Source organism: Amborella trichopoda, chromosome 7 (assembly GCF_054954075.1).
Source record: "Amborella trichopoda isolate Santa Cruz 75 chromosome 7, AtrichopodaSantaCruz75HAP2 v2.0, whole genome shotgun sequence".
Classification (NCBI taxonomy): Eukaryota; Viridiplantae; Streptophyta; class Magnoliopsida; order Amborellales; family Amborellaceae; genus Amborella; species Amborella trichopoda.
Window position 1 is genome coordinate 4,991,518 of NC_142342.1, and position 13,745 is coordinate 5,005,262.

The 13,745-nt window shown below is 35.7% G+C and overlaps 2 protein-coding genes across 4 annotated transcripts; one reads left to right on the forward strand and one right to left on the reverse strand.

Moving 5' to 3' along the window:
- Positions 1-245: 245 nt before the first annotated feature.
- LOC18447282 (rho GDP-dissociation inhibitor 1) lies at positions 246-6,349 on the forward strand. 3 transcript variants are annotated; one of them, XM_020675304.2, is made up of 6 exons: positions 246-401; positions 613-788; positions 4,125-4,188; positions 4,357-4,575; positions 5,762-5,886; positions 6,054-6,349. In XM_020675304.2, exons 2-6 carry the CDS (start codon positions 627-629, stop codon positions 6,120-6,122), a joined length of 639 nt encoding a protein of 212 aa, XP_020530963.2. In that variant the 5' UTR covers positions 246-401; positions 613-626; the 3' UTR covers positions 6,123-6,349. The 3 variants fall into 3 exon arrangements, with proteins under 3 accessions (XP_020530963.2, XP_020530964.2, XP_006857445.2); XM_020675305.2 differs by having other exon boundaries at positions 263-330; XM_006857383.4 differs by lacking the exon at positions 246-401 and having other exon boundaries at positions 427-788.
- Positions 6,350-11,229: 4,880 nt separating this feature from the next.
- On the reverse strand, positions 11,230-13,508 carry PRPL28 (Ribosomal L28 family). The gene is made up of 2 exons (XM_006857384.4): positions 13,177-13,508; positions 11,230-11,648 (listed from the first exon to the last, which is right to left on the reverse strand). The coding sequence occupies exons 1-2, from the start codon at positions 13,430-13,432 to the stop codon at positions 11,416-11,418; spliced, it is 489 nt and encodes a 162-aa protein (XP_006857446.1). The 5' UTR covers positions 13,433-13,508; the 3' UTR covers positions 11,230-11,415.
- Between the last annotated feature and the right edge of the window lie 237 nt (positions 13,509-13,745).

The window sequence follows — 13,745 nt, forward strand, 5'->3', positions numbered from 1 at the left end:
TAAAAGAATATATATTAAAACAAATAATCTAAATCGTTCATTTCATCTTTAAAAATAAGTGTTCATATTCTCACAATATTTGTATAATTTTTTGAGTTTTAAATTATATTATTGTATTAAAAATTGATTTTAAAACCAGATATTTTTGTTGGTGAAATTACTCTGGATATAGAGATTGAGGTGAGCCGTTATTTTTGTTTTCATAAAACCGAGGCCTTATAAAAACTTCACACTAGATATATACAGTATCTTGCGTCATACCTACAAAAATTTCCCTTCTCTCTCTAAAAAGTTTTCGAATTCCTCTCTCTTCGGTCGCTATCTCTCTCTGTGAGTTTTCCGAGCGCCTCTCTCCTCGACAACAAAATCTCGTCGGTCCCCATTTTCTCTTTACTTTTTGGGTATAATCTCTCTTTTTCTCTCTCTTGTATGCACAACTGAAGTAGACAACTGCTCTCTCTCTCCATGCAAAAAAGCCTACTATAGACATTCTAAAGTAGACCAGTATTGGCTTTTGAGTCTCGTTTTGAAATTTAAATGCACTTGTTTTGTGGGTTTAGTTTTTGAATGCTGCTTTGTTTCGTGGGTGTTCTTGTTGTTTTGAGTTCTTAGTTCTTAGAGAGAGAATGGAGGAAAGTAGCTCTGGTTCAAGGAGGGATGCAAAGATTGAAAAGCTGGCCTCTCAGCTTTCCCTTTGTGATTCAGAGGATGATATTGAAGAAAGCAAAGATGACCATTTTGTCCTTGGACCTCTTCTCCCTCTAAAACAACAGTTGGAGCTTGACAAGGTGAGCCCCCTTTTATGTATGCACATGTGCGTGTATATCTATGTATGTGAATGAATGTATCTATGTATGCATGCATTATATATGTATGTATGGGTTTGCTTGTAAATGTGAATATTGTCTAGTCAGCAGTGGAGGAAAGAGAATTTCAATCTCGGCATAAACACTTCTTGGATTGTATTCATGTCTATTTATATTTCTGTGTATGTGGGTATACCGGTTTATGTGCATAGCTATGATTGTGGAAAGGATATTTGGTCTAATGGATGCAACATGTGCTTCTTAGCTTGTATGATGCATGAGCATGAATCTTTGGGTATGCATATGCATGCGATGATGAATCAATATCAAATTACTCTTGGTTTGGCATCACTGCAATTGCATTCATATATGTTCAAATGTATATGTATCTAACTGGGCATGTCTATCTATGCATGTGGAAGAATGGACCTTTGTTTCCTATGAGCATTAACTGTATCTTCTCATACATGTGTAGTGTGTAATGTATCAATGTGGGCATTAATGTATATGATATGTAGGTAGGAAAGGGGTTGGAGTAGTGGTGGTAGCATCCTCATACCCAGTTACCACATCATGGTGTTCATTCCTACCGCTGACACCCCCAATTAACACCTTCAAAATGTAATTCCCCAATCTATTGAACAAAACGGGTAGGGGCCTATCTTACCCACTAAATTACCCAAAAAAAATTTATAGGTGTATAATGATAATGAGAAGGAAACATTGGTTGTTGTGATAATTAAGCACCGCCCCATGTCCTGGTATGTGTGGTGTATGCTTGCATTTGTTTTGGCATGTTGAAATACACAAGCTATAATGATTTGAAAGGGCAGACTTGGGTTGCTTGAAGTATTGAGTGCATTGGGGTATGTAAATAAATGGGAATAAAATTGTTTGCCGATGAATGGGTGACGCAAATATCGATCTCGGAAGTTTACACATTTGTTTCGGGGACCTAGAATTAGAAAGAGTGAGCCAGAGTCTGAATTTGATGCCATAAAGACAGGGCGAACTGGTATGCGATTTAATACTTTATTTCCATGTTTTGTTTTCTTTTTTGTTTTATTTGATGCCATAATTTCCTTGTTGAGTGTTTTATGATGTTCTTTAGTTTCTCCTTGATATCATTCAACTCCTTAGCTCCCTCTAAAGTTGAATTTATTCTCAGCTTAGGTGATGCTAGTGTCACGAGCAATGCCCTGCTTGTGAACATGTAAATATGAATATTGGCATGTCATGGATAGTTAGTGTAGAGGAATTTCAGAAATCATCTAAATTTTTAGGAGTTGCAATGGATGCATGATTTGTTATTGAAATTCTGATTTGTATAATGCTTTTGAAGTTGTAAAATAAAAGATAGCTAGGGAATTTAATATAATGCTTTTAGTTTGGAACTTTGGCAGCTAATGGCAGGAAATTTGTGTTTTTTCATTTTTGAAATGTCAGATTTTGCCATTTTGGTAAATAGTATGGTCAAGCTTTTCTAGTTTGCTTTGTAGTATAAGGACCAATAAACCCCTCTAAATGATAGCACTGGGAGAACAAAGTTAGCATGTAGTTGTCTATACTCTATAGAAATGCTATCACTTTGTAGTGACAAAATTTATTTGCACCTTCCTTATAGAACATTAAACTAATTTCTTGGGACCTTCTAAAGATAGTATGCAAAAACACTAAACTGGTATTCTTTAATGAAAATTTAGATTTAAATTAAACCTTATCTTGAATGTACGAATCTTATACAACTCTTGTATATAAGAGTATTTGAAATGCTGATTCTGAGGAACCTGCAAGTTTTTGGCCCCTATGTGATGTAAAAATGCACATAATGTTCACTCTTATTACAAACAGAAATCTTTTGGCAGATCACTAGCCACCTTATATGATAGAATATCATTATGAATTCATCCTTAAACCTGGATGACGAGATTATGTTTCATGAAATTTTCCATAAATAAGTGTCTATCATGTTTAATAAGTGAAAGGCAATGGAAGATGCTTGGTTCTAATGGAGAATGAGGTTGAAATTTCCTGGACTTCTGAAAAACCCATTTGGGATATGGGAAGATATGAGACTTTTGAAGCAGCATTATTGTCAATTTTGTGAGTGGCCATTAAGCAGGCCATCTTTAATGAGTTTGTGTAATGAATTGTTTGGCATAGACTGAGAAGTGGTATCTAATGGCTTTTTATATTTTCTTGTAGGTTATGGGTTTGTATTATGATGTTTGAAAATGTAGGAAAGCTTACAAGATCGTATTTTGCTTGGGAAAGGGGTATCTAAGAATACAAAATTTTTGAAGACACAATGGTGTACTACAGGACATGATGAAAAGCCTATTGAAGGATTTTATCCCTACTGTCTAGTTGTTTGGATACAGCGAAAACTGAGAAAAATTATACAATTTATTTTTCATTGGTTGTGAAAAAAAGATACAAATATCCAATGAACTGTAGTTTCCTGAAGGAATTGAAATGGATCCTAGGATATTCAAGTTAGAAGTCGAGATTATTGACCTGAACATGACATCACAATCACTTGTCGATCTTCAAGAGGCTGGAGAGGCATATCACTGGGCAATGTCCGGTTTTAGGGAATTGTGTTAATGATGATATGGTAATCAAATCTGCTGGTGCTATGTTAAATATCAGAATGGGTAATTTATCAGAATTATCTATCTCAAGAATGTTGTATAAATAATATATTAGTATCATAATGAGAAATATATAAATGTTGGCCTGAGGGGATTGAGATTCTTCAATGAATAACTAAGGGGGCTGGTCTCTAGCTAGAAAGGGTTTTCTGGGTAGAAGTTTTAGCTCTTGGCAATACTTTACCTTCACCTTTCTTTTCCGAATGTTACTAGACCTTCTCTCCTGTCTCTTCCCTGTGACATCGAAAATCATGTCTGCTCCCTATGATTAGTAATCCACACTCTCATTTCAATCTCTGTATGTGTAACATTTGTTGTATTTTAATGAAATCTATCTCAGAAAGGAACGACAAAATGAGGGAGAAGCTTGTGTAGGTGCGCACGCTTGCACGCACTCTCACACATGATCATGAATCCACAGTAAACACCTTGAATTGTTATCGCATTACACATTGAATGTACAAAATATACAGACATGGTGATGTACATAGAGATACTCTAAAGACATGCTGGGTGATGCACATATAGATATTTCTTGAAGCATAAACCCAATATCCCTGCAATTCTCAAAAAAAAAAAAAAAAAACAGTATCCCTGAAGGAAATTACCGTTGAGCTCATTTAAGAATTTCTCCACTCTTGTAACGGTTTTCCCCATATGGCAGGATGATGAGAGTTTAAGGAGATGGAAAGAAAAGCTGCTTGGGCAGGTGGACACTAATTTGAATGGTTAGTATTCAAGTTTGGTCACTTCTTGATCAATAAGAGTTGTCCCTTATTATCCTTTTTTTGTCCTCTTTATTCTGTGCATTCTACATGAAAGTATACTATCTTTTGTAGTTTTTTGTAATTAACATGACTTGTGTTAATTAACATAACTGCTCCTTGAGGTTTCAGGCCCAACAGAAGCTGAAGTTACGTTCCTATCACTAGGAATTATATCAGACAATTGTCCGGAAATGAATACTTCTTTATCAATCAATGAGAACCAAAACAATATTTCCTTTGTTCTGAAAGAAGGATCTCGGTATCATCTCAACCTTATATTCAAAGTTCAATACAACATTGTCTCAGGATTGACCTATTCCAACACTGTATGGAAGGGGGGAGTGAGAGGTATATATACTTTTTCCTTCTCAATAGGCAGGCCATGGACCGGTTGGCATGGCCCTACTAGGGCCTGGGCCACATAATGTGGCCCTGGGGCTGGGCTAGGGCTTGCGCAGCACAGCCCCACCCAGCCCCTTTTTTCCTTATTTTTTTTCATTTGTTTACTTGTATCTTAGTTGGCATGGCCCAGCCTTGACAGGGCTAGGGCCTCTTCGGGGGCTCGGGCCGGCCCAAAAGGGACTAGGGCCAGGGCTGGGTCAGCCCATTGCTGCCCCTAGCTTTACATAAGGAACCAAAATGATTTATTTTTCCTTATTATGTACCGAAACACTGCTTTGGTTATGGAAATTGACCAGACACCCCAATCAATAGCTGTTCCTCTTTATCTGTTGATCCTGTCCGAGCTCTTCATCTATTTTTTATGTTCACGCTTATCGTAAAACCTTACTGCCATGTTGATAAAAAATTTAATAGACTTTATCATAAAACCTCAACACCATTTTCATCTAAAAACAAATAAACAAAATAAAAACTCACTCACATGCATGCAAAATGTGGCACAGTTTTGCTACAATTTGCAAAAGAGTTCAGCATCCCATAGCAGTTCGTTTGAGTTAGCCATCGGCCAGCAACCCTTGGCTCCCCACATGGTTGCGACTAGCTATGAGGGAAAGAGCCCTCTCAGATGTATTTGCTCATGCCAACCATGGCCTGTGCACCTATGCATCATCCATATGGAGAAACACCTGTAAATATATACGCATAGGTGAAGTGCATATGGACTTCATATATGCATGTTGACATGCCTTCCATATGCATTTGAATATTTTGACATAGCTGTTTCCTATTCCATATGTATCCATCATTTATGGTAGAATAGCTCGTAAAATTTCATGTCTATGCCTTTTTCATTATCATCAATGAAGTTGTAAGGAAACTGTCAGATAATGTTGCCAAATGTGTGCACCCAATAGCAAATAAAGTGCTAATGTGTGTCTAACTAGTGCATTCTGTTGGGTTTGTATGATTGCTACATGCATGCATTAATCTGGTTTGACTGCATGTATTTGCGAGTGCAATTGGTGGTGCTCATTATGATAGGAGAGAGAGAGAGAGATTTAATTCATCTTAATAGTTTACTACTGAACATATAGGGAAAGTCTCTCTCATTTATTTGAATTGGGGCTTGCAGTCGATGAGAGCAAAGGTATGCTGGGGACTTTTGCACCCCAGCAGGAGCCATATACACACACATTAGATGAGGAAACGACTCCATCTGGAGTTCTTGCTCGAGGAGTTTACTCAGCAAAGCTTAAGGTATGCCTTATTAGAATTTTTTCTTTTTTTAAAAGAATTTTTGTCTGTTTTCTTAGCAAACACATTCTAGAGGACTAATAATTTGTGTTTGACTAAATTAATCCATCATTGTTGTTGACAATAATTTGCATTTTTGGGCTAACTGAATAACCTGATTGTTTAAACAGTTTGAAGATGATGATAAAAGATGTCACTTGGAACTCGATTATTCCTTTGAGATCAAAAAGAGCTGTTAGCGAGTTGCCACGAACACATTGTGCCCTTCGTATTTTGAGGGTTTGCTTTATTTTGTTAAATTATTTTCAGGACACTTTAGGAACTGGTTCCAGTTGGTGGTTGTATAGGCAACATATGCAGGTGTGGCTTGTGTACAAGTTATTGTTACAGTAAATTAGCATCACACTACTTTGTTAAACTTAAAATTTTTCAAACCCCGCATAAATGGTAAGTTTGTGATTTGAAATGTGTTTTTCCTGGTAAATGTGTTTGCATCTTTTAATGCACGTGTTCTCAGGCTCTTGACGAAAAGCATAACTATAAACATGATCAACACTGGCGATCTTTGAGCATATTGCCAAGTAATCAGCAATAGACTTCCTTAAATTGGCCTCATCAATGATTTTTTCGAATTTTGATTCTCATGACAATTGAACTTGCCAACAGATATAAAGCACTTCAAACTTGGGGAATGCATTTTAAAAAAGCATTGAAATAGGGATGGTATAGCATCCACATTATGTGGAGGCTGAGTGGTGCACAAGCACCCATCAATAGTTAAGATGGACTTTGCGCCTGGTCGAGAGCCATAAATTTTATTTTTTTTCACAAATTATTTTTACATGAAAAATGGGGCTCCATCATCTTTACAGGGCACACCAATAGAAAAAATTATTTCCAATAAAAAATTGACTGAAGCATCCTTAAATGCTGACGGCCATTTTGGGGAATTTTTGTATGCACTTATTTGTATTTTACTTTTATTGAGTGCACCATGCATGTACACACAAATATTCATTTGATTTGAATTTCTAAGTGAAAAAATAAAAAATAAAAAATAAAAGGGTGCCTCTGTAACCTAGCGCCCACATCATTGTGGGTTTTATACCCTTTCTTGCAATCAAACCATATATGGAGCATGATTAAAGTACTGGTGTTGAACAACCTTGGTTGCAAGCTTAACCATAATTATTGGTATTTATTGTGCATTATAAGTTCATAAAAGCTATATAAAGTCCAGTTCCTTGATCCAATGTTATTGAGCTCCTATGGGCATTGAAATTTTGATAGTGCTTAATTCATTGTTTATACGGGAACATGCATTGAACTTGTGAGGGAGCTTAATCCAATTTTATGAAGGCTGGAATAGACATTGAACTTGTGAGGTTGCTGTTTAATCAGACAACCAATTTTCCCTGTGGATCTTGTTTCCATCATTTTTGGAAATGTTTTCTGTTGATATACAAAGAATTTGTAGTCTCTAAACTTTAGCAAAAAGACTGCATGCTGTTCTTGGGGAAGGAGCATATGGGACATTCACTCCCCTTGGCAAGTTCCTATATGGGAGTTTCTTAGGACCTTAAATTTTGGGGATGTAACCTCCTAAACCTAGTGATTAACATGAATCAGAGAAATTTCTTATGCGGTCTGTTAGTGCCTCAATAATATAATATCTTGATAATATACCCCAGCAAGATACACTTTCTTGCGCCTCTTATCTCTCTCCCTAAGAAAAATAATCAAGCCGATTTAGCAGAATGTGTTGGAGCACCTTCAATAGGGACCAGAAGTAGTTCATGCACAGAGTGTGTTGGACTGGATTCATTGTTTTAAATGAAGCCAATCCAATCCAGCATAATGTGTGTCAATCGGATTCAATAGAAACCAAAAGTTGGTCTTGAAAACTATACGTCGGACCAGCTTCATTTAAAAAACAAAAAAAGAAGTGGGGTGAGTGTAAAAATAAATGAGAGAAGAATGAGATATAGGGGGTATCCTAAACATTACATTTACTTAGGGGCGAGGGGCTCTAAAAACTAGGGTCCAGGGGGATGTCCATAATTTTCGAAGTATATACTACGCTATGTGAAGTACGGTATTGGGAAAATTTCGGATGTTCACGCAAGTGCCCCAAAATTTGGTATTTCGTGGTGCCCCTCTCACCTCAAAAACTACTTTAGGGGGACTATCTCAAAATCTTCTTTCTTTTTTTCTTTTTTTCTCTTTTTTTTTCTTTTTTTATTCCCTATATGAGGAGATTTTTTTTAGAAACCCCACCCCAATTTCTTCAATTAAGATTTAAGATTTGATTTGGAGCCCCAAATCGCTTAAATCTACAATCCATTCAGAAGAACAGCACATATTTGTCCTGTAAGGTTTAGGCTTAGTGTTAGACACATAAGTTTGGGTTTGGGAGGACAAGTGTTTAAACCCATGAAGTTTGTCCTGGATAACCAAATAAAGCTCACCCACCCTTTTTTTAAATCGACCCAAAAGAATAAAAACCCAAATCAAACTTTGAAATGGGCATGGAGTTGAAATATGTAGGGAATTTTAAATCTTTTCTTGAGGGGTTTGTTTTGGGGTAGAGACTGATTCAGAGCTTTTCTTGGGTCCCTCTCCCCCTCAAAGTTGGTTTTGGAGTATGGGAAACCATTTTCGCTTAAATATTTTGCGTTTGAGGGGTGCTTTAAATTTTTCATTTACTTGCTGCAAAATGATGAAAACCACCGTTGCCCTTGTCGGCATATTGTTATGGGAGAATTAAGTGAAAGTTCTCTATTGTCACTGGGCACAGGGAATTTATGTACGCCACTCACTCCGAGCTGTTGGATCTAAATGGATAGCTGGGATACTTTTGATCTAGATTTGACGGTTCATAGTATTTTATTTTTAATTTTTTTTACACATCACATGAAAATGAAATTTGATGTGTGTGACAGTGATCATCTCAATGTCGTGCATTTAAAAGAAATATTAAAAAATGTTTTTATAATAAATAAATAAAATAACCAAAATGCTTTTGAATTCCGTGTCAAAAATATTTTTTCAATATTTTTAATAGGTACAAACCTATGAGAGGATTGGATGTCTTAAATTTGGTGTCGATATGATATGCAGAACAAAAGCTAAAAATAAAATATTAGTTAGGTATGGCATTGCGATTGGTGTCATCTTAGCCATCCCTTTAGATCAAAGGGTTGAAAAAAAGATGGCATATATAAATTCCTTATATCTAGCCGGTAGTGACGTATGGAAAGCTTTCCCTTTGTTACCAATTTACCAAGGAAAGAAATGGCACTTGTTAAAGGAATAACAAAATCACCATACAAAATTTTGTTATTTTCTTTTTATTATACTTTAATTATGCTATGTAATGAAATACAGTTGCTCCTTTATAATAAAATAAAAAACATACAATAAAACTACTTACTTTTCATATAAGAAGGTTGTGGTTGATTTGTTAAATGTAAAACACAGTGTGGTATTATCCTTGTTTTGGATAACCAGCAAAAAAATTTTGAACTATGTAAAACACCTATAGCTCCCTCTATTAACATTTTAGAGTTGGTTGGAAGTAATGAGAAAAGATATGAAGGCTTATGATCTTATTAAAAGTAAGATCCTTAATAGAGCAAAATGACATATCAGCATTCATGTCGCCAACCTCATCAGTTAGAAAAAAAAACTTTTATGATGATGATCAGTGATTGATTGTGGCACTAACAAAAAAAGCAGTTGGTCTTGTATGCTTTGTGCCACAAATAAATAGCCTTGCAATGTACAATCACATAATACAAACATCCTTATCCCTCCAAACAATACATCATTCCATGGAGGAATGGCAAAAAAATCACTTCATCCAAAACGGATCTTACTAAGGTAAGGGTCTGAAAATCTTTTGAGCATGTGTCCTCTCTACTGCAACAAAGAATTCTAGGGTACCAGTTGCTTAAAGTTATGCAATAGCTCTGATATCTATTTACAAATTAGTGGACTAACTTTGCTATTATCCTCTCTATAAACGGCTAGCAGAATTTGAATCCCACCTCGCCGTATATATTCTCCTTTAAAGACTTCTTATCAGAACTTTTCCTAACAATCACAGCCACTCATTTTGTATAGAACTTATAATTTCACACATTAAATAGAGGGTTTTTTTAATTAAAAACGCTTTACTAGGTTCTTTTTTTACGATATTGGATTTATCGAAACTCTTTTTTGACCTTGGCTCCACTCCTTTTTGTAGTGGGGCATATATACTATTTTTTCCCCCTGTTAAAAATAAATTCTTAGTCTCGTTTTTTTCATCTGGTACTATTTTTTTCCCATGTTTTTTCCTACCTTTTTTGCCTCGCTCAAAACCTAATTTTTTAAGCTCTTCTCTCACATTCTCTCTCTAAAACCCGACTCACTATTCCATATTCTCACATTCGCTTTCAAATCACCCAACATCATGTTCATCTCTTCTACCACATTCTCTCTAAAAACTCAACCCAAATATTATCTCATATGATAATCTCTCTTTAGAAATCTAATCACTTTTGCCTCCAATCACATTCTCTTTAGAAACTTAACCCCTTCCCCCATCTCATATTTCCTCGCTAAAAGCCTAATCTCATTTTTGAGTCTATTCCCACTCTCTCTCAACCCCAACCTCATTTTTGCATCTTCTCACATTTTTTAGAAAGAGAACGGAGTCTATTCCCACTCTCTCTCAACCCCAACCTCATTTTTGCATCTTTTCACATTTTTAGAAAGAGAACATGAGATAAAGAAAGATCGTGACCTCCAAGTACAAAAGATAAATGATCTCTTCGCAGACAATCCCTTTTCAAATAGAAACCATGGCAAAAAACGTAAGAGATGAGAAGCTTTAAAATTTTGTTTTTAAAAGAGAATCAGTCTATTATACCTCTATAAAAAGTAGGAGGGCCAACGTCAAAAATAAAATCTCATGAGCTCTTATTTCTTAAAGAAAAATCTTAAAAGGATTTTCTCTTAAAAAGCCCTTAAATATGATGAAAATCAATAACATCCGTTCAAAGTGATATAGATCTTCCTTAAAGAGAAGGATGGGAAAAAGAAGAAAAAACTGAAGAAACTAGAAATCAAAATAGGAATCAATTGAATCAAACATTTCAGAGCAGGAAAGATAGGAGAACCACTTATACAACCAGCTGGTTCAGAGGCAGAGGACCCAGTTCGGACCGCTTCTCAAACCCATAAACCCACTTAGTTCTATGGTCTGGGTCAAACCGACCTCTGATCAGTAGGCGCAACAACATTGTTCTAAAACTGGATAGAATCTCCACAAACAGAAGTATAGAAAGAAAAATCAATAACTGAAAAAAATAATACAAATTCATTGCCAAAACAGGGAAGTAAATACATGAACCAGTCTTCTAACAAGAAATTGCTCAAACCAATTGGAAAACAAAACCCAGAAAATATGATTTGAATCTTTTCTCTCACTTTTTTATGGTGGATTACAATCCATAGAGAGTGGGAGCTAATAGATGGGCAGAGTTGTTACTCTTTTCTGAGATCGATCCCGGCCTTCTTGGCAACAGCATCCAAACCATTCTTTTCAATTGTCTTTAAAGCTTTTGTTGATAATCTAAGCTTGAGATAGCGTTTACCTGCCTCCCACCAAACTCTCTTGTATTGAAGGTTAACAAATTGAAGTTTCTTGGTCTTGTGGTTGGAGAAGGAGACTTTGTTTGCCCTATTGGCCTTCTTACCAGTAAAGCGACAGACGCGCCCTGAAACACCAAGAACAAAATAACATTAACTTGTTTTAGAATAGAACTATCTCAGATAGAACTGCTTCATGACCTTTTTCTTCTTTTGAAAACCCACAAAACTAGAAAAAACCATTAAAACAGAAATCTACAATTCAGCACAAGCATGATGCCAATAAAACATATTCCTAAAAGTTTGATTATGACAGAGGACGTCAGGAAAAAAATAAGGAAACGAGTACAATAATAGTTATTGAGTACTACCAGTTTTTCTGAGTTTGCAAGTTTGAAGACAGTTAGATCCTAAAAGATTTTGCCTAACACCACAATTTTGTGATTTGTCATGTTTTATTTTTCAGACTTCTTTCAGTAAATATCAACTACAAATCACTTGAAATTGCATCCTTAATGTCTAAGCGCCTTCATTGAAAGCCTATAGCATGCCTTGTCCGGCTTAAAATCATTGAAAGCCTATGAGAGCTTCCCTTCTTGTAACCAGGAGGCTAGGCAAGCTACCTGAAGTGAAGCTTCTGCTCCCCCTTCCTTTAACTCAGTGCAAACTACCTGAAGTGAAGCTTCTGCTCGCCCTTCTTTTAACTCAGTGCAAACTACCTCAAGTGAACCTTCTGGCTCCCTCACCCCCTCTCCATGTTTTCCAATTCCTCATTTTCGTTCTACTTAAGTGTTTTTGAAAAGGAAAAAGTTTATGTAAGGTTGCAACCTTAAAATGTAGAACTACGGATGCACTTCAAAAATCCATCGGAAAAGGTTTTTTTAATGTTGAAAAACCCTCTAATTGAGGGTCTTGACATCGAGATGTATGATTATGAAAGAAAAATGGATTTTGAGTCCCAAAAATAGTGCATATTACCTCACATTATCTAGACCGTCCTTTTCAAAATTGTCATATGTTTTTAGATCTACTTGATTTTAACCATTTTTGGAGTTTAAAATTTTATAATTAGATATGAAAATAGATTTTTTTGATAATCCTAAGAATATTTTGCATCAAAATTATATGTTATGGTCAAATTTGAAGGTGCCCCTTAATTGGATTGTTTAAGGTTGCAACCTTATAGAAACCATACCCTTTTGAAGATAATAATAGATAAATTTGAGTGAAGGAAATTGCCAGATAAATTACTATTGTGAAATAAACAGTAATGAAATTAACAATGGCAAGTTCAAATAAATGTTTGAGATTTCTCACAATTCCTTTTAACTCTGTCAAAACATTATCCGTTCCTCCATTTTAAAGTCTCTCTCTAGATATAAGGGTTTGATGATCAAAAATTGGTGATGGGCTTTTATGGAGCTTAAATTTTTTGTATTATTATAAAAAATAATTAATGATTATCAAAGAAACGAATAAAAGTTACAGGAAATAGGAACTACCACAATTCATCATACAGAAATCAAAGAGAAAATTACCATTATCAAACCCTGCAAATTATCCAACTATGCTTGGTATGAATTAAAATTTAAAATAAAACCATGCATTTTCAGAGATGAGAAAGGACTAATTTTCCAAAGAAAGAGAGTTACTAACGAGCAACTGGTTGAATCATCCGCCTGTAGGTGGTGGAGACGGCTCCTCTTAGGGTTTCACCGAATGAAATCCCAATGCCACTCAGCTGAGAGCTCGAAAACCCTAATTCTGAACGCTTTGAAATCGGAAGCACAAATTTTGAATGATTCATAGACACTTTAGAAAAAGAAGAAGAGTGGTTGAAAGGTGCTCCATGTAAGCAACTCTGATTAGGGTTTATACAGAGAGAAGAGCGAAACAGGAGCGATGCGGCCATGATAATATGAGAAAATACAGTGAGAGAAAATGATGAAAAAGAAGAGAGAGATTTTCTTTTGAAAAACTGCCCGCTTATCCTGAGAGCAGAAGCGCACGATGAGCTTTTGGGGTCACCAATCTTTTCCGAAATTGACGATAATTACCGCACGCTTTCAATAAAATGTCGAAAACGTCCTTGCTGAAATTGTAACGAGCCGTACTCACACGGGGCGCGTATAGTTTGCTATTTCCCTCGATCACTTGACTAGGAAGATTTTTTCAATCTGAAATTTTGAAAACTGTCGTAAAAGTTTATATAAGGTTGCAACCTT